A 21,470-nucleotide genomic window follows, 5' to 3' on the forward strand; every position below is an offset into this window, starting at 1 on the left:
GTGGAGGCTGGGGTTGGCGCCTTCCCTCCGGAGCCTTGGACGCGGGGCGCCGAAAGCCCTGCCGGCATTGCTTTTGGCCGCGATGGGGATGAAGAGGATGAAGATGGTGGTGATGTGAAGCAGCCTCCTCCTCCTCCTCCTCCTGCTGCTGCTCTTGGTCTTAGCTGCCGCCCGGAGCTGCTGCTGCTGCTGCTGCTGCTGCCGCTGCCTCTTCCTCCTGCTCTTGGTGGCCTCCCTTCCATCCAGGATGCCGGCCATCAAGCGGGAGCGTCCGGACGGCGAGGAGCTGGCCCTGGCCGCCTTCAACCAGCCCTTGGCCAGCCTGCCGGACTACCTGGTGCCCCTGGCCGCCGCCGCCCTCCCGGGGCTCACCCCCAGCCACCCCCAGCCCTTCCCCGCGGCGCCCCTCTTCGCCGCCCCCCACCACCATCCCCACCACCCCCACCATCGCCCCTACTTGGACTTCCACGCCCAGCATCCCCACCCTCCTCCGCCTCCTCCGCCTCCTCCTCTGCTTCCCGAGGAGCTGGCCCTGGAGCGCTTCTCCTCCTCCTCCTCTTCCTCTTCCTCGTCCTCCTCCTCCTCCTCCTCCTCGTCCTCCTCTTGTTTGCCGGACTTCCATCCCTTGCTGGACGGCGGCGGGGAGCCCTGCCTGGAGGTGGAGTGCGGCGAGAACAAGGCGCTGCTCTACATCAACAAGCTCTGCCAGGGCAGCAAGGGGCCCTCCATCCGCCACCGCGGGGACTGGCTCACCCCCAACGAGTTCCAGTTCGTCAGCGGCAGGGAGACCGCCAAGGACTGGAAGCGATCCATACGGCACAAAGGTAGACCCCCCCCCTTCATCCCTCCCAGGACCAGGCCTCCTGCAGGGACCCCCGAAGGACCGGAGGGATCGCCTCCGACTCTAGGCTTCTTCCTTGGGGTCCCTGCCAGCTCTGGGGGTCGGGCTGGATGGCCTTTGGGGGTCTCTTCCTCCAACTCTGTGTCCTCCTTCTGCCTGGCGGACTGGGGGGTCTTTGGGGGGTCTCTTCCAACTCTGGGATTCTGCCGATCCCTGCCCCGAAGGACTCTCTCCCAACTCGAGGGTTCCGTGGCGGAGTGGGCTGGGCTGGATGGCCCCTGGGGGTCTCTTCCAGTGCGAGGCTGCTGGGGATTCTTGCCTGGCAGGATTCTTGTTTGGCAGGATCTCTTCCAACTCTAGAGACTCGGGGGCTCCCTGCAGGGCTGAAGGGCCCTCGGAGGGTCTCCGCAGCCCCCTCTGGCGCCCGGGACGTTTGTGGGGGGCCCTTCGGCGTATCTTTCCCTGGCTCCTTGAGTCTCGGGTGGGGGCATGTCCGCGGGGCCCTTCCCTCCTTTTGGGATGCCCAGGGAGGGTGCGGGTCTCCTGCGTGTTTTTGGAGCGTGGGAAGGGAGCGGCGTGGGCTGGGAGGGGGAGGCTGGCACTCTCGGGGCGTGGGCTCCCACTCCCTCCTCCTCCTCCTCCTCCTCCTCCTCCTCCTCCTCGGCTTCGCTTCTCACCGGAGCAGCCCAGGAAGGAAGACTCGCCTGGAGCCCCCGCGGGGCAGCATCCCCAGCCAGGTAGAAGGGGCTCAGACCCAGGGCAGGTGGTGCCCACAGGGAGAGCCAACGCCTAGGGCACCCCTTGGCTTGGCAGAGCCGCTGCTCCTGCCCTCTGTGCATGGCAAGAGGGCTTTCAGGGGGGCATTCTTCCATCTCTTCCCCCTGTTCATCCTGCCCTGGAAGAAAGCTTTCTCCTCCAGTTGTTCCTCCCGGCCAACTTGCCCTCCTTTCCTCCTTCCTGCCCTGGAGAAGGCTCCCCCCTCTTCATCCTTTCCCCTCTTCATTGAAGTCTGGAAGAAGACTTCCCTGTATTCCTCTTGCCCTGGAGAAAACTTCCTCTGTTTATCCTTCCTCTTATTCCTTCCTTCTGCCTCTTCATCCTTCCATCGTTCTGCCCTGGAGGAAACCTTTCCCTTATTCTCTCCTTCCACTTTTTCATCCTTCCCCCTATTCATCCTTTCATCCTTCCTCTTCCTTCCACTGATTCGTCCTGCCCTGGAAGGAAGAAGAAACCTTCCCCCTCTTCTCTCCTTCTCCCATCTGTTCCTTCCTTCCCCCTGTTCCTCCTGCCCTCCTGCAGCTGGAGGGGGTGGGGGGGGGCACCTGACCCTCCCTTGCCCTTGCCCCAAGCCCCTCTGCCGGCTCCTGGGGCTCCCTGGCAGCGCTAGCTCCGAGCTTCCAGGGCCAGGAGCCCTCCTAAAGCCTTCCTTCCGAGGAGCCCCTTGTCTTCCCAGCCTTTGGGGGCTTTGAGGGGAGTCTGGGCTCCTTGTTTTGGAGCCAGAGGAGGAGGAGGAGGAGGAGGAGGAGGAGGAAGGCGCTGCGTCGGAGGAAGGCAGGGAGGGAGGCGAGTGGCTTGGCAGCGGATGCGAATAGAAACCGAAATGCAAGCCTAGCTAGCTGGCGGCTCAGTCCGGATCTGGGAAGGCGCCCAGGCGGCAGGTGGGTGGCATTGGCATTGGCATGGGGTGCCTGCCTGCCTGCCTGCCTTCCTTCCTTCCTTCCTTCCTTCCTTCCTTCCTTCCTTCCTTCCTTCCTCCCTCCCTCCCTCCCTCCCTCCCTCCCTCCCTCCATTTCTGGAATGGTGCCCCCTCTTCTGCCCCCAATGAGCCTTCGCTGGCCCTTCCCTCTCCAAAGGGGTAGGGGTCCCTTCTCCTCCTCCTTCCTTTCTGATCCTTGGGGGTCGAAGCCCCCCTTTTCTCCCCCTGTTCCTCCGGGGAGACAGAGACCCAAGTGCCCAGCCAACGGTGCCAGGCACTGGGCACCTTTGGGTGGGCACATCTGCCGCATCTGGCTTCGGTGCATGCGAAGAGGGCTGCCCCTATCCTCCCTCCATCCCTCCCTCCTTCCTCCACGCCATGAATCCTTCCCCGATGAGTCTTTAGGAGGGAGCAAGACGCCTTGTTTATGGGTCGCTTTCAGGGGGGAGCAAGTGAGGGAAGGCTGCCAACCCACAGTGGAAGGCACTCCCTTGGAGAGTGGTGGAGTCTCCTTCTTTGGAGGTCTTTAAACAGAGGCTGGATGGCTGGGTGCCTATCAGGGGTGCTTTGATTGTGTATTCTTGCATGGCAGAAGGGGGCTGGGTGGATGACCTTTGGGGGGTCTCTTCCAACCCTGGGACTCTGTGCTCACCCTGGCTTCCCTCTTCGCACTCCAGTTTGCTTTTGTGTACCTCTGACTCCCTGTGTTTCTTTTTGGGGGGGGGGTATCACTGAGGGGTAGATGCCCCCTCTGGAAAGGGCTCCTGCAAACTGAGGCAGGGAAAAGAGATGCCCAGCCAGAGTAATGCCCCCCACACTGCCTGCTTTTCAATGCTCCCCATTCTTTTCAGACCAAGATGGAAAGCCATCTGTCCAGGGTGCTTTGGTTGTGAGTTCCTGCATGGCAGAAGGTTGGACCAGTTGACCCTAAGGATCTCTTCCCATCCTAGGGTCCTAAGCGTTTGGTGGGCCTAAGGAGGGTCCCTCTGCTGCTGTTGGGAGACCTTGGGGATCTCCTTCTTTGGAGGTTCCCAAACAGAGGGACCTGGGTCTGTCCCAGGGGTTGTGTCTTCTTGCATGGTCAAAGGAGGTTGAACTGGATGGCCCTTGGGGTCTCTTCCACGAGTCTCGGATTCTGTCCTGTTTGTGGTTTTCTACAGCCTTGTTAGTCTGGGATCTTGTAGCACCTTCGAGATTAACTGAATGACGTTGGTAGCATGAGCTTTCCTTGGACTTTATTACATGGGGACCTATGTGCTTCCATCCCAAAAATGGTTGCTGGCATCCTGGAAAAGCAAGCCAATTCGCCAATGCTTATCACACACACAGAGCACAACAAGGGTTAAAAGCACATGACTTTAGGCAAGAAAGTGTGTCTAGCCTTGCGCCTCCTTCCTCAGATGCCTCTTTCTTCAGGTCAGGAAGTACAGTTACCTTGCAAGACAGACCCTTCCCCAGAATGGCAGGAGAGGAGGCTGGAAAGGGAGGTGGAGAAACAGCTGGCTTTGTGTGTGTATGTGTTTGTGTGCATCAGTGTTCAACCAAAGACTGACCTGTTTCCTTCCTCTTTTCTTATGTCTCCCTCTCATCCAGGGAAAAGTCTGAAGACCCTTATGTCCAAAGGAATCTTACAGGTACATCCTCCAATCTGTGATTGCCCTGGGTGTCGAATTTCGTCTCCAGTGGTAAGATTATTGCTAAAACCCCAATGCAACACCACCCTTTATTTCTCTGTTCCCATCCCAAAAGCTGACTCTGCCTGTTCCACCCCTGTTTTGTGTTGCCTGCATCGAAGGGCTTTTGAGACCCATAGCTTGGAGGGCCCTTGTGCTCGAAATAAAAGGGGCCGAGACTGCAAGGACCCACCAGGCAGGCTTTAAATGGTGGCTTCCATGATGGTGGAGCGGTGGATCCATTCTGTGTGCCTTCCTCTCAGGCTGAGAGAGTGTGACTTGTCATATGCCACCCAATAGGTTTCTATGGATTTGAACCCTGGTCTCTTAGACTCCTAGTCTAACTCTCTAACCACTGCACCATGCTGTGGTTCCCTGGATCATAGAATTGGAAGGGTCCCCAAGGGCCATCTACAGCAGTGATTCCCAAACTTTGGTCACCCAGATGTTTTCATCATCCTCATTTATTGATGGTCATAGACCAAAATATAAAGTACAATTAGTTACACCATTCATAAATTTCATAAAATTCATAAAGCATACATACATAAAACATACGTACATACATAGTTGTGTGTGTGTGTGTGTACATACATATACACCTATAAATAGCTTATGTATGACTGAAAGGTTTATAATTAATTCCCAAAGATTAACACAAGTACAGTGCGTCCTTCCCTTATGTGGGAGATCTGTTCCAGACCCCCTGCATAAGGGAAATACTGCGTATGGTGGGACCCCATTAAAAACATTGGGGCTCATGTGCCATAATAGCAGAGGCACAGAATCTGGCGACCATTTATTTATTTCATTTATATGCCGCCTTTCTCCCCAGAGGGACCCAACGGGACCATCTCTGTTCTTTGTTGATCTGATGTTTTGCACTTAAGCTCCCAGAGTTCCTGACAGTTGATCATCTTGGCTGGGGCTTCTGGGAGCTGAAGTCCAAAAACATCTGGAGGACCAAAGTTTGGGAACCACTGAGCAACCCCTTGCCTTGCAGCAATACACAACTAAAGATGGCCACTCAACCTCAGTTAAACCTACCTGCAGAGAAAGAGAGTCCCTTTTCAGGCTGAATTCACCATGCCATTGACATGGAAGCCACCAGCTGCTGAGGCCAGAAAGTTTAGAAATGGAAAGAGGCATTATGGCTTAGAGGTGCATCTTCTGTTGTTCTTTGCAGCATCTTTCATTCCTCATTCTTGCATACTCTTCCCTTTTGTATGAGGATTATAGGTCAAAATAAGATAATGCGATGCACAGATTGAAGAACCATTTTGCTCAGAGATTGGAGGAATGGCGATGATGGCAGCCTTGGTTTGAAAAAGAAGAGAAACTGTTACAGACTGCCAAAATAAAGCTGCTTCGGGTCTCTTTGGAGGTATGCTATTTAAATGATGCATGGGTCCTAAGAGTCCGGAGGTTGCGCCAAAGCCACGCTCCATTCCTAAGCACTAGAGTGCAGCTTTGGTGCAGCTTCCGGATTCTTAGGACGCATGCATCATTTAAACAGCATGCCTCCAAAGAGACCCAAAGCAGCTTTATTTTGGCAGTCTGTAACAGGCCTTAGCTCCCCCCCTTCTATTTTGAGTTGAGTTTGTGTTTGCAACATGTGGATTCAGTGAAATGCAAGGCCCTAATCTGAGTTGCATTTTACTCAAGTATAGATGCTTTAAAAAAAATGCTGGAACATAGTTAAATTTTTATTATTCAGTATATTTTGAGCACAGTGTTGCATGTCCTTGGGGTGGAAAGACGGTTTGTTCCTCGCCCGCACTTTTCAAACCGTGCCACTAGCCTTGGGCAATGGGTTTGCGTTGTTGGTGGAGAGTATGGAAGCTGGAGAGGGAACTGGTTAATTCCACACTTTTTAATTCCGAGCATAGGAAGCGTGACATTGCGTTGCGTGTAGGATTTGGATTTGGGCTCATGGCTGTTGAGTCACTTGCCTGAGAACTTTTTGACACAGTTGTGTGAGATCAGGAAAAAGAGCATTTCTTACTAGCATTTCTTAATAAGTATTCAGTATTCAGACGTATTTTGAAGAAGTATTCAGAACGACTGAGTAAGAAAAACTTCTAGAAATATATGCGCACATAGTTTGTGGGTTTGTGAAGTGCAACTAAAACTGGCAGTTACTGAAATGTGAAAGGAAGCTGCGGCTGCTGTTTGCTTTTCCTCTTCCTCTTCCTCTGCAATAGTTTTGGAAGCATGTTCATTGTCAAAACATGTGCATCACATCATTTTGGGTGGTATGGGGAGAGAATCCATCTCAAACGGGTGGCACTAATCCTGGATTAAATTCATAGTGTGGAATGAGTGGAAGGATAAAGCTGGATCCCTTGGGGGATAGATCCCTTGGAGCAAGATCGGCTAGGCTTTCCAACTCCTTTCCCCCACTGCCTACATTATAAATCTGAAAGGAAGAAAGCCTAGAGGAACCAAGACTGCTCTGTGGAAAGACTGTGAACTTCATTCAGTTCTGAGACCCAAAAGAAATTGCTGAGCTTATTCCTTCACTGGCCATGGTCTTACATATGGGTTGTGTATCGTGAATCTCTGCGCATGGAGTTGTACATTAGTTGGGCCAAAGCATGCGTTGGGAGCCTGCGTGGCGTAGTGGTTTGAGCATTGGACCCTGGCACCTCATTCCCACTACCTTTTAAACTGGATCATGATTTGGTTCGAACCGGTTCAAACAACTGGTTCCCACTTAATCCAAATGAACCACAACTTGATCGGAATTGATTCAAATTTCCCCTTCGGCCGGCTATAACCTGAATAATTTTGAATCAATTCGTTTGTGAATAGGAACCACAAGTGGGTTATTTTGCTGCCAGAAAATGCGACCAAGGCAAGTGCAGTGTAAACCATGATTCAATGTCGAATCGATCCATCGATTTGGATTGCACACCGATTTATCTGTAAGTAGGAATGAGGCCTGGGAGAAAAAGACCCAGGTAGAGGATTCTCCGAGAGCGCCGCTCTGGACCCCACAACAGACTCCAACTCCCAGAATTCCATAGCTTTGAGCCAGGGCAGCTAAAGCGGTGCCAAACCGGGTTATTTCCCCAGTGTGGATGCAGCCGAAATGAAGGAACTCGGGATAGCCAAGAGTGGCCTTTGGTGTGAAAGGACTGTGAGCACCATTCAGTTCTGGTACGGCAGACAAATCGCTGCCCTTAGAAAGCTCTTGGAGGCACCTTGCTCTTTAATTCGAAGTCTGGTGGGGTTTTTTTTGCATCTGGGTTTGGGTGGTGGGTCTCAAGGTTTCCAGAGGGGAAAGCAAAACGGATCTGACAACCCTGAAATTGCTCATCCCTGGTGTAAAGCGTGATCTGTACCGTAAAGAGAGGAGAGAAACAAAGTGCAGAATAAATTTCCACTCGGTGTATATTGCTGAAATGTTGGCTCTCTCTCTCTCTCTCTCCTTCCCCCCATCAACCCCTGTTCAATTTAAAATGAATGGCATCTAAATATGTGTAATCTTCTCTAGATTGCACCTCTTTGCCTCAATCAGCCTTGCAGATAAGTTCACACATTTTCTTCCTTCATTTTACTAATGCAGTTGGCTTTCTATCATGTCTGGCCTAGAAGAAAACGTAAGTCTTCTGAAAGAAGCCAAGCTTCCTAAGTCACCGAGAGATTACTCTCCACTCACCATAGGTAACCTGGTGCATGCATTTTCCCCCCACTTGGCCACGATCCATTGGTCTCTGTGTGGCTGGCTTTGGAACTACACCCTTATCTTTTACTGTTTAACTTCTTAGGGATGTTATCTTGTTGGTTGTACACTAGACTTTTCAAAAGCAAGACAATATTTAACTTTTTAAAAGTATTATTCCTGGCACCGCTCTATGAAGTACAGTACCACTTCCCATCCTGTACAGAAACTACAGCCATTAAAACGTTGCTCGGTTCCCTTTTAGGAACACTGTGCTCAGTATCCTTAGCAAGGCTGGGAGAACAATGGTCAAACGCCTTTCCATAGCAAGACACAATCTCCAAGCAAAGGAATCTATGCCCCACAGTGTGCCTTGACTGCTACTCAGAAGTAACCCTACAAAATGGTTGAGGTTAGGAACTTAGTCTAACTCTTAAGCCACTGTACCATGCTGTCTCTAAAATCCTTTAGGGCGGTGTTACTTAAAGTGGTAGTATGTGCAGGTCATAAAATAATAGAGTCATAGAGTTGGAAGAGACCACAAGGGCCATCGGTTCCAAACCATCCACTCAATGCAGAAAATCCAGTGAGAGCATCCCTAACAGTCCAGCCTCCATTGGAAGATGTCCAGAAAAGTAGACTCCACCACTTCTCTAAGTATTTGGTTCCATTGTCAAAACACTCTTACCGTCAAGAAGTTCCTTCTAATATTCGATGTTACTTAATGCCATTTGGCCTATTCCTACCCTCTAGTCCAACAAACCTGAACCTTCCTCTCTGTAACAGCCCTTTAGATATTGAAAGAAAGCCATCATGCTAGTCCTCGGTCTTCTTTTCACCTGGATGGACCTTCTCTGCACCCTTGTTCACATCAACCATATATATGGGAGACCCAAATTCAAATCCCTGTTTGGGCATGGGAAGATGATATATTCAAATCCCTGCTTGGGCATGGGAAGATGATATATATATATAAGATGATATATGATATATATATATATATATGGGAAGATGATATAGATATATGGGAAGATGATATGTATATCATCTTCCCATGCCCAAGCAGGGATTTGAATTTGGGTCTCCCAAAGTCCTAGTCCAACACTCAAAATGTTATGCCACAATGAATCTCATCTGTGACCACCCCCTTTATAGCCATGTTAGTCTAGAATCAGTACATAGAGAGATCTTGTAGCATCTTTGAGACTAACTGAAAGAAAGAAATTGGCAGCGTGAGCTTTCACAAACTGATGCCCACTGTTTGTGTTGTAGGCCAAGAAGGGGAAGCACTACAAGATCTGAAACTCCTGGTCCTTGCGAAGATGACATTAAATTTATCCAGGCCTTCCCTCTTGCCATGACTCTCCCTTCCATCCTTCCCCGTCTGTCCGTATCATTCTCTTGTGCCAAATCAAATTTGTAGTGTCAAGTTTGAGACCACGTCAGCCACCCCGAAAGGGCAAGTGGGGACGGAGGCGGAGGCGGAATTGATTTAAAAAGGAAATTGCATCTGGCTCTAGAGCGGCTGCAGAGATCAGCCTGGCAGGAAACAGGATTCTCTTCCGCATCTTGTGCCTGAAGCAGCCTCTCGACTGGATATCTTTTTTGTCCCCTCTGAAACCTCATTAGGAAAATTCAAGGATGGTTTTTCCTATGTTCACAGCTCTCACTGGGGTTCTGGATGTTTGGTCTGTGGTAGCTTGAATGTGTAAACATATACAGACTGACAAGGAAGGTATCTGCATGGGATGAATTTGAATTTTGGGTCTTTCCCCCTCTGTATTTTACTTTACTTTTAAAATTGTCCACCTTTCCACAAGAAGAATGCAGTTTGTGAAACTATTTGATATTTCATGGCCGAGTTGGTAATTGAACCCAGGTCTCCAGAGCACAGTCCAATACTCAAACCACTACATCACACTTGTTGTTGGGGGCCTTCAAGTCATTTCCAACTCATGGCCACCCTAAGATGAACCCATCCTGGGGTTTCCTTGGCCAGATTGGTTCAGAGGAGGTTTGCCTTGAGGCTGAGAGAGCGTGACTCTCCCAAGTGGGTTTCATAGCTGTGCAAGGAATCGAACCCTGGTCTCTAGAGTCCTAGTCCAACACTCAAAGCACTAGCACCAAACACATAAATCCTAGCATAGAGGCAGGGCAAGGAAAGTGGTGCCAAAGTGCATGAATTTTCTAGTGTCAGTGCCCCTGAAGAGGGCCACTTGGAAAGCATGCTGGGGAGGGGGCTTTCAAAAAGATCTAGGGGAAAAACCCAAGAGGTACTCAGCCCAGGTTACCCAGCAGTAGCAAAGACAGACCCGCTTGGCTGGCAGAGAGGGAGACGTAGGTGGATGTTGGCACTCCAGGACAGCACAGCTCGCCTGGCCTGCCAACCTCTGCCTCTGCCAGCCAAGTGGGTCTCTCCCTGCAATTGCCGCTACCTTGGCATCAATCAGTCCCACTGGTGGTGGAGTCTGTCTAATCGGGCAGAAGGGCGCAATGAAGCAGGCAAGGAAGTCAGGCCCAGGGCAGGCGGAGAAGAGGCCCCTGGCTGCTCCCTTGCCAGGAGAAGGAGGAGAAGGAGGGAACCAAGCCAAGTTGAGTTTGCAAACCCCAGTGAGTCTGGCCAGCAGCCCTCTCGGTTGGCACCTAACTTTGGGCACCAGGCTGAGTGGGTGCTTGGAGCCTCCATGGCTCTGCCAAACCCATCCAGGTGCTTTCAGTTGCTCAAGAGGGGAAAGGAGGGAAGGGAAGGGAGGTGATGCCAGGAAGAAGCCACTTTGGCAAGCTCAGCTCAGGGCCTGTTTGTTCCAGGAATAGGACTGAATAAGACTTGGTGGGTGCTTTCCCCTCACCTTCCAACTGATTTTAGAATTCAATAACATCCAGACAATGATACCTTTACTGGGCCAACCAAAATGCACAATTACATGTTGCAAGCTTTTGAAGGCACACTGGTGTCTTCATCAGGCAAACAGGAGAAAGAAATGGAAGATGTTAGTCACAGGCCTGCATTTTCTGTTGTGTATACCCCATCTGCAAAATGGGTATGTCTTAAGCCTGCCCTCTTAAGCAAGATCCAGGAAAAGCTAACCATTTCATGCTTGCTCCGTTGACAAGATACTGCATATATTATTTTCAATTCAAATGTGAAAGTTGAAAGTTGATAGCATAATTTCTGGATGAGATTACATGTGCAAATGCCAAGGGCAAACATTTGGGAACCTGTGTCTGTGAACTTGATTCTTTTCCTCCCCAAAGGAGTTTGTTCAGTCTCTGCCTTGTGGGTTTAGAGAGCTCTGTCACTTCTTTCCCCAGTAACAGCTTCTCCTAAACGCGTGTGTTGTTTTTGGTATCCCCCACAATGTCTCGAATATTGTGCGGTGAAGATTTCTCTGCTTGTGTTTTCCTGCTGCTTTGAGCTGGCCTTCATTCTGGTACACCGAGTTTGGTTTACTGGGGAATGTCAAAAGTGCACTCTTTGCAGCATGAGGAAGCACCATTGAAGTGGCCCAGGGATCTCTTGGGAATAGGTGAAGGCCTTGGTCCAGTCCCTTCTAGCTTTATTTCCTCTTGTCTGCAATTCATAGAGTGGTTCATGAGGGTTTTGACTATACGGAAGATACAGGGAACCCGTCCCCACCCCCCGATGATGTTGAATTGCAAGTCCTATTATGCCTGGCTAAACTGGCTGATGGACACTAAAGTCTAACAATATCTGGGAGGCATACCTTCCCTACCCATATCCATGGCATGTCCCTTCCAGTGTCCTGTCTCTTTGGTTTGGAAAGAAATAAGTTATGTGATCTAGTTCAGCAACTCTCCTTAACTTCCATCTGTTTGCAAACTTTCAGAGGGTTTTTGTTCCCTATTATCCCACTTTTCTTCCAGTAAGCTCAAGCAGTATATATGCCCCTTCCTGACGTTTTGGCAGCATCTTTGGCTGGCATCTCTGAAGATGCCAGCCACAGATGCTAATGAAACATCAGGAATAAACTCTCCCAGAACACAGCCACATATCCCGAGAAACCCACAAAAGATGCCGGCCGTGAAAGCCTTCGACTTTATTTCACCCAGTGGCTTTATGTGACTGTACGGTGATTTGAACCTTGGTCTCTGGAGTTGTAATCTAATGCTCAAACCACCACACCATGCTAGTTCTCTAATTTAAACTGAGACTAGACTAAAGACATGTTGCCTTTCACCTAACCCTCACGCACTGGGAAGATGGCCAGATGGGAAAACGTTGGCACGCCATGTATATATCCCATATGCAGCCCCCTGGTTCCGCAAAGACTAGACATGTCTATTCTGGCCATAGAGTTGCCTGGTTCCACGATCAAGGTCCAGGTGAGCTTGCCAAGCCAGGAGAGGCCAGGTGGCAAGGGAGAGGAGCAGGAACACAAACAAACGCGCGGGGAGGGCGGAATGAGGCATCGTCTTGTTAGCAATCTGTCAAGGGCAGTGTAAAGGTGAGCTCCGATAAGTAATTTCGCTGTCAAAATTATTTAGAGATGTCATTAAAACTGCTCGGGGCTGTCTCTATTGCTTCAGGGCATGAGCGACTGTTTTTAATTTGCTGGTGTCTCTCCATCCCCAGCTCACGGCCCTGCTTTGGGCTCCTTCGGTGGAGGGATAGCAGGAGAGCAAGGAACTGGATCTGGCCTTGCTGAATATCTTCCTGTGAAAGTCCAACCCAGACAGCAGCATGCCTACCTGTTCCAGGCAATGAGAGAATGGGCCCTCTCCCCAATCCTAACGTTGGGGACAGAGCATCCTTGGGTGCAAGTACAATATTACCCCCAAGGGCTTCCAACCATAGTGGAAATACTGCCCACACTGAATGGCAGTGTCTCTCTGGGGCAACAGCCTGCGAATGCTGGCTGTTGAACCAAGAGAATGTGTGGATGCAATACGTAGACATCAAAAACTGACATATATGGAATCAGACTACCAGTCAATGTTGTTGTTGTTGATGATGTGTCTGTTCGAGTAGGTAAACCTGCCACAGGGTTTTCTTTGCAAGATTTGCTCAGAGGGGATTTGGCATTGCATCCCTCTTGAGGCCTAGAGACTGCAACTTGCCCAAGTCCTCCAGTGGGTTTCCATGGCTGAGCGGGGAATCAAAACTGGTTCTCTGAAGTCCAAGCCCAACATTCAAACCACTGGAACACCCTTGGCTCTCTCCAGTCCAACTGGCTCAGTATTACCTTCACCTACACCGATTAAAACAAGCCTGAATTTACAGTCATGTTTACAATAACGGAGAACCAAAACTTTACTTGCCTGTTTGTTCTTTGTAAACACAGTCTTGTCTGACACCAGGATATACCCAACGAAGCCATGTTTGAATACCTGTTGACCTTCGCCTGCATCACAACTTGAGACATGTTGAACTCAAAAGGACTTCAGAATCAACCCTGCTTTGCTTTTCTGCCTTTCCTTGTTGCAGAGCATCTTACTTATTCTCCCCTTCCCTTGCGCTTAGTGCCATCTTGCCTTGTGAAGAAGAAGACTGGCAATCTCAAAAGCTTGCACATAATTTTGTACGTTCCTGGATTGCCCTAAGGCAGGATTTTATTTTATGATCCACAGGGCTGCCTCTCTGTACTTAGGGAGCTGGGTATGTTTAACTTGGAGTAGAGACGGTTAAGAGGTGATACGATAGCCCTATTTAAGTATTTGAAGGGGTGTCACATTGAGGATTGAGCAGGCTTGTTTTCTGCTGCTCCAGAGAGTAAGGGCTGTTTGACTGTGGAACACACACCCTCGGAAAGTGGTGGATTCTCCTTCTTTGGAGGTCTTTAAACAGAGGTTGGATGACCATCTGTCAGGGATGCTTTGATTGTGAGTTCCTGCATGGCAGAATGGGGTTGGGCTGGATGGCCCTTGGGGTCTCTGCTTCTCTGATTTAACCACTGCACCACTAGGACTCCCTATAATCTGTTGAAGAAGAAGAAAGAAACAGAAGTGTCCACAGGTCCTTCCTTTCCTTCTCTAAATCTGCTGCGCTGCAACTGCACAACCTTCGAACAATCTGCAAAGCTTCCCCAAAGAAGCCGAATAAATGAAGTGAAGCTCAGCAGATGTGTGCAAAGATAGATAGGCAGTTAGCAAGCTAAGTTGGGATAGCAGGATTCCCATCCCCTATATAAAAGATTAGGGCTGAACCTCTGGGAAGCCAGGGTTTGGAAGGAAGCTCAGAATACAGACGGCACTGAAAACGAAGCCGTTGCTCATTTTGTTTTATTTTAAATAATAAATCTATCCAGATAATTAAAATACCGAGACGGGTCTGGTTGAAACGCCGGCCAATTTGGCAAGGGAAATTGGAAAGTGATTTCACTGAAGGGTGTCCTCCCCTCTGCCATGTGCAAAACGAATCAAGAGCAATTAAAACTTCAGCTCTAACCAGAACCATACGGCCGGGGATTCCCACCCTTCCGCCCGCCCTCAGACAAGTTACAAGGAAATCCTGCAGTGGATTATGTTCGTAACCCAGGGGAAGGCACAATTTCCTCTCTGCCCTTGCTGATTTTGGCACAGCTAAACATGGCCATGAACAAGAGATGAAACAACGCAGACCTAAAAGGAGGCAGCCCAACTGCTTTGAGTGTGACAGTTCTAGACAAAGAGCCAAAAGGATGTGGCGGTCGATTTCCCAACGATGGAGCGTCACCATGAAATCTTAGAACCATAGAGTTGAAATAGACCACAAAGGCCATCCAGTCCAACCCTCTGCCATGCAGGAACTCACTATCCAATCACCCCCAACAAATGGCCATCCAGCATTTGTTTAAAGACCTCCAAAGAAGGAGACTCCATCACTCTCCAAGGTAGCGTCTTCCACTGTCAAACAGCTCTTACTATCAGGACGTTCCTCCTAATGTTGAGGTGGAATCTCTTTTCCTGCAGCTTGCATCCATTGCTCTGGGTCCTATTCTCTGGAGCAGCAGAAAACAAGCTTGCTCCCTCTTCAATATGACATCCCTTCACATATTTAAACAGGGCTATCATATCACCTCTTAACATCTCAGTGTTTATATCAGTGTGTGCATGATGACCTTTTATTCTCCTAGTTACCTTTTAAATGCTTTCAACTTGCTTAAAATTAGCTCAGATTAGTTTGTTTTATTTGTTTTTAAAACTATGACTGTGTCCTAGCTCCATACAACAGGAAATGTGTAACCATAGAGACCCAGTGTGGTGTATTAGTTTGAATGTTGGACTACAGCTCTGGATACCAAAATCCATCACTGATACCTTTATTGCCCTCCTGAAATGCACAGTATACTTGTTGCAAGCTTTCGAAGCTCCATGGACTTCTTCATCAGGCAAGATGTTTTGCCTTAGGGTTGCCACAAGTTGGAAAGGGCTTGAAGGCACTCAAAGATAGTAACAAACCACAGATCGCTGCCAGTGTGCGTGTGTGGTACTTTGCAAAGCATTTCTCAGCTTCATAAAAGCATGGAAGTAAATGCCACCTTTGTAACTGTTGGATGCAAGCTGCTTGAGTTCCTCTGAGCAGAGACAGCGCCATGAGACCCACAGTATCTGGCAGAATAGCATGAAGGCTCTCATTGCAGCCAAATGCGCAGCTTTGGACACAAGGGAATTTCCTGTCTTTGATCTGCTAGCTAAACAAACACACATTTTCGGAAAGGGGGATTCAGGCGATTTTCGACTGACGCAAATACATGCAGGTGGATGTAGGACAAGACACAAGCTTTGCAACTGGGTTATCCAAAGATTACCCATCAGATGTGAACTAAGGAAGGAGCTATTTTATAGCGCAAGGGCCTCTTGAACGGATCCAGTGTGCTGTTTAGAAAGTTCAGGCCAAACTTTGCTGCAATGTGCATGTTCTTGGACTGTCTATTTTCCCCAAGACAGTAAAACCTCAGCCCTGTTGAATTAGTTTGAAGACTCAACATCATTTTTCCCTTGCAGCGCTGAACCTGAAGGCTTGAGGGAGAAAGCTGCTTTACCTACAGCTGGTACTACAAAGTGAGTTGGAAAGTGACTTAATATAGTTACTGTTAGCCATCTAGAGCAGTTTTCAGATGATGTTGGACTGCAGCTCCTATGATATTTCAGTCTTGGAAGTGCTGGCTGGGGCTGCTGGGAGCTGCCATCCAACAACATTAGAAGGCCACACATTCCCTCTAGAGCCATAGGAGCAGCTTTTAGATGGGAAACACTGAAAGAGAAAGAGTTCTCCTCCCAATCTGATACTGTGCTCCAACTTTCTTACCTTTGCGCTGATGGATTCTGAATTATCGGTCGATCTCCTCCTCTTCTTGCTGGAAGGGGTTCTGTATATGTCTGTATCCATGAAGTATTAAACGCTCTCCTTCTTGGTTTCTCCCTTCGGTCTTTTTGTTTTTCAAAATCCGGAAACGAACGTGGTCAGTGGTACTCCTCTTCCGTGGAAATGGTTTTTTGCCATGTTGCTAAGGCAACGAGAGATAGCACCTGAAGAAACAGGCAGGCCTTACTCTTTGCTGTGATGGAGCAAGATCAGGTAGAGTTAGATACTACACCCAGGTGCCATGCCTGTGTGGTTAAATGAATTGTTCACCAGTCACTGGCTTCTTCCACCCTTTTCCTGCCCCTGTAAGCAAACTTTCCTCAGTGTGGTTCCTTGTGGACAGTTGTGGGCTACAACTCCCATAATGATTTCTCCAAACTGAGCTGGAATCTAACACATCTCAACTTGACCCGTGTTGGAAAGGCAGGAGCCTTTGTCTTGTGGTGTGTCTTAACAAAAAACAACACTTATCTTTAGTGGATTGTATGGAGATATTATTTTAGTCTCCTGTGGCATGCATTGGTGTAGTAGAGATGGGGCTTGCAGGGTCAATGCATCAAGACATCATTTGCTTGTCCTTCCCAGACTCCGCTCTTCCCTCTGAGTGTAGCTTCAATCCCCACATGGATTTTCCTAGCAAAGGTGCGTTGTTATGAGCTATCCCTGTTCCAATCCAGACTTTATTGGGATGGTTTTGTCACAAGTGGGCAAGACCTGCTAGCTGTACAAAATACAGAATCATAGAGTTGGAAGAGACCACAAGGACCATCCTGTCCAACCCCTTGCCATGCAGGAACTCACAATCAAACCACTGCTGGCAGATGGCCCATCCAGCTTTAAAAACCTCCAAAGAAGGGGGCTCCACCATTCTCCGAGGGAGTGTCTTCCACTGTCGAACAACAGCTCTTACTGTCAGGAGGCTCTTCCTAATATTTAGGTGGAATCTCTTTTCCTGTAGTTTCCATCCATTGTTCTGGGTCCTATTCTCTGGAACAGCAGAAAACAAGCTTGCTCCCTCCTCAATATGACATCCCATCAAATGGTTAAACAGGGCTATCATATCACCTCTTAACCATCTCTTCTCCAGGCTAAACATCCCCAGCTTCCTAAGTCATTCCTCATAGGACCCTTCACCATTTTAATTACCCTCCTTTGGACACACTCCAGTTTCTCAACATCCTTTTTGAATTGTGGTGCCCAGAACTGGACACAATATTCCAGGTGAGGCCTGACCAAGGCAGAATAGAGTGGCACTATTACTTCCCTTGATCTAGACACTATACTTCTATTGATGCAGCCTAGAATGGCATTGGCCTTTTTAGCTGCCGCATCACACTGTTGACTCATGTTCAACTTGTGGTCTACTAGGACTCCTAGATCCTTTTCACACGTAGTCTCCTTAAGACAGGTGCCCCCCCCCCCCCCCATCCCATATCTATACAAACTGCTGGAATACAAACTTCTGGAAATGGTTTTATTTAGGAACAAAAACTGCTCTTTTTAATCAGTTTGGTTGTAGCACTAGAAACACTTTCCCCATCTTCATATACTTGATAAAGTTATGGGAGAAGAATGAAAAATGAAATGTAGTCTAAAACTGTTTCGGTAGGGAATAGCACCCCCCAAGCCTACCCACTGTTCCAGGCAGGTCTTTGGGCGGCCAAGAGGGACAAAAGAGCTTTTGAGGTTGTTCTTCCCTCTCCCTGTTTAGTCTCCCTTCCCTTGCCCTCTTTCTTCCTGAACAGCTTGGCAGTTTCTTGGGAGCATGCCACAAAATCTTTCCTGCCAGAAGCATGGCAGGTGAAGCCTCCTTGTTCAGGTTCCTCGGATCTGAATGCGAAAGCCATCCTTGAGAGTGTGGTGCTGAGGGATCGGGAGGAGAACCATTCCAGATTTGGAGATGTGTGTGTTTGCTGTGCTAGTGCTAAGAAAAGGGTGTTGGGAAAATATTAAACATTTATAAAAAGCTAGCCTACATTCTGTTTTGCAGCTGAAGAGAGTTTACGACCGAGAGGTCACCCACTTTTGTCCCAGCTTTTCTCTTGCCGCATGTACTGTGTGTTTGTGTGTACAGTAGGCCTTTGGGATTTGCAGGACATCTTGTGGATACCAAACTCTATGGATGCTCAAGTCCCATTATATACAGCGGAATAGAGAAATGGCATCCCTTATATAAAATGGCGAAAATAGGGAAAATCTGTGGACATGGAACATGGAGGACCCACTGTATTTCCAGCGAGAGTCTCCTGATATGATCTGTTTGTATGGAGAGCTAGCATGGCCTAGTGGTTTGAGTGTTGGACTGTGACTCTAGAGACCAGAGTGATTCCCAGCTGGACCATGAAACCACTGACCTTGGGCAAGTCACATGCTCTCAAGCTCAGTGCAAGTCAATGTCAAATCTTCTCTGAACCAATCTTGCCAAGAAAACCACATCCTAAATCAGAAATGACCACCACCACCCACAACAACATGGCGCCATCCCCCATAAGTGTCCCTGCTTAGAATCCACCTGGTGTACATAAGAAAGTAAGTAAGTGTCAGCCATCCAACCAGCATGATGCAGTGGTTACAATCTGTGACTGGAGAGTCCTATGATTCAGAACCCTTTAGGGTCAGAACTCTTTACAGTCTTTCTTGGTTCCTTGGGCAATGTAGGATCAGTTGGACTCTCTTTCATCAACCATCTACCTCACAGGATGGGTGTGATGATAAAATGGAGAAGAAGACCATGCACCATAGAATCAATAGAGTTGGAAGAGACCTCAAGGGCCATCCAGCCCAATCCCATTCTGCCATGCAGGAACTCACAATCAAAGCACCCCGACAGATGCCCATCCAGCCTCTGTTTAAAAACCTCCAAAGAAGAAGACTCCGCCAACCTCCAACTTCCACTGCTGAGCAGCTCTTACTGTCATTAAGTTCTCCCTAATGTTGATGTGCAATATCTTTTCCTGTAGCTTGCATCCATTGTTCCGTGTTCTAGTCCCTGGAGCAGCAGAAAACAAGCTTGCTCCATCCTCAATGTGACACCCTTTCAAACACTTAAACCTGGCTACCATATCACCTCTTAATCATCTCTTCTCCAGGTTGAAACCGCAGGTCGTACAAAAGTTTACAAGAGCATCCAACTAAAACACAACTTTACAGACATGATTTGAAAAACAGAGCTCATTCAGTACAGATTGCACGTTAAAGATCACGTGTTTAATTGCATGTCTCCGTAACCGAAACCAGTTAAAGGCCAAAGACCTGTTTAAACAGGAAGGTCTTTGTCTGCCAGCGAAAAAAAAGGGGAGCTGGGGGACAAACCAAAACCAATCTCTCTCTTTATCTCCAGAAGGACTTTCTGTCACTTAGGAGCAGCCGCAGAGAAGGCTCTCCCTCTTGTCTTCAATGCGGGAGGATTAGCTCAGACAAATTTTACCCAACTTCGTCTATAGCTTTCATGTGGGCTTGTGCAACGGACACGAGATCTGAGCTTTACCTGCCGTGCCGCCTCTTGCAAACAAAGACTCTTCTGTAAGTTGTGCTTGCGAGCCAACCTTTCTTTCCACACCTGGATGCTATTGGAGCCCTGAGTCCTCCTCATCTGGATGCTTTGGATTTGATTTTCTTCCTCTTCCCAGCCTTTCCTGTTTGGGCCCCATTGCATTTCAGTTATCTAGATAACCGATTAGGCTCTGTTTTGTCAAGACTTGCACCTCCTTAAACAAACAAATTCTCCCCTTTCTTGGTGTTTGCTTTAACGATCTTGGAAGGATGTCAATGGCGGGAGGAGGAAACTCATTGGGGCGTAACGCATCGCTAACCACAGCTGCACGGTACAGTAACTGTCGGGAAATATTACTACGGGTCCGTCCCTCCCTTCCTCCACACCTTGCTCATAATGAGAGATGGCCTCCTGTAGCAAAGGCCAAACATTGAGCTCCAAGGCAAGGAAGAGGCATGTGGTGCCAGCTCTTGTCTGCTTGGAGGCAACATTCAGTCACACAGATCTGACGGAACTGTACGTTACTTCGCCCTCGCTGGCAGAATTGCCTCCAATGTTTCACGCTTGGAAACTGGAACACATGTGGCTACCAAAGATCAGAGTGTGGTCAAGAAAGCAAAGGCAATTAATGGGGAAGAGGCTGCAGACGTTTAAGTTTAATGGGAACAGCAGGACTGCCCCTTTCTCTACTCTTCCCTTTTCCCCTGAGTTAATGCAAACTACTTGCACTTCGAACTCAAGTTGCAGCAATGAAAGTAGGGACAAAGAGGGAAAGCGAGAGGAGGAGAGAGAAACTAGGACATTTTAAAAGCAGCTGAAAAAGTGGGATGATGAAGGATAAATCAGGCCTGTCCCGGCCAAATCAGGACAGTCGGAGAGTCTGGTACTGGTGTTTTCTTGCTTACCGTATATATTTGACTATAAGTTGATCTCATGTATAAGTCAAGGGCAGGTTTGGGGGCCAAAATTATGGCTTTTGATATGACCTGTGGATACGTCGACCTAGGGCCATGTAACAAAGGATCCAAAGGATGAAGCAAAGCAAAATGATGCCAGAAAACTTACAAAATTGCAGGAGGCATAACTGTGTTCACACTGAAGGATGGATGAAAGAGTAGAGGGAGGTTGGTGCTTCCAGGACAGACTACACTCAGAGGATGGGTTCTGTTTTTATGAGAGTTAATGTACAGTACTTACATTGGCCCATGGAGAAGTCGACTCAGATTTTTTTGGGTCAATTTTTGGACTAAAATTTCTAGACTGATACATGAGTATATACAGTGTTTTTCCACCACTGATTTCCACATCAGCGCACAACACACAGTTGGCCTGCATATAATTAGCATGGGGCCATAGCATCCTCCCTCAGTTGCTCCATTTTGGATGCACTGAGCAATAACAAGATCATAAAGACTCCAAATAAGTGCAAAGAGGAGGGCTGAGGAAAAGGGAGGAACTCAACATTTCCAGTTGGGTTTCACCTGTTTTTCAAAACAGAAGATGATGCTTTGGTATCTCCTTGATGTGTGGAGTCTGCAGCATCACTTTAATGGCTTGGTGATAGTAATAATTTTGCATTTTTACACTTGCTTATTCACAAGTTGTTCTTCCCTCAGAAATAATTCAATATGGTGCCAGTGAGGTGCTATCTTAATTGAATGAATACACACACACATACACAATGAATGAACAAAATATGTGTTATACACACATACACACACATTTTCATTCATGGTCTCATGGAACCTATATATATTTATTGAATATATATAGGTCTCATGAGACCATGAACGAA

General features: G+C 48.4%; 1 protein-coding gene across 3 annotated transcripts in view; it reads left to right on the forward strand.

Moving 5' to 3' along the window:
* The first annotated feature begins 247 nt into the window (after positions 1–247).
* Positions 248–21,470, forward strand: part of SAMD11 (sterile alpha motif domain containing 11) — a 141,638-nt gene continuing 120,415 nt past the window's right edge. For 2 of the 3 annotated variants that reach the window (XM_089534258.1, XM_089534259.1), the window contains exons 1-2: positions 248–824; positions 4,131–4,222. In XM_089534258.1, coding sequence (XP_089390384.1) covers positions 248–824; positions 4,131–4,222 — 669 coding nt within the window. Of the gene's footprint in view, positions 825–1,530; positions 1,579–4,130; positions 4,223–21,470 lie in introns of those variants that run through there. The other variant, XM_089534260.1, reaches the window with a different exon arrangement.

This window comes from Sceloporus occidentalis, unplaced genomic scaffold, assembly GCF_023333645.1.
Source record: "Sceloporus occidentalis isolate IW3139 unplaced genomic scaffold, rSceOcc1.0.p SCAF_8, whole genome shotgun sequence".
In the NCBI taxonomy this organism is placed as follows: Eukaryota; Metazoa; Chordata; class Lepidosauria; order Squamata; family Phrynosomatidae; genus Sceloporus; species Sceloporus occidentalis.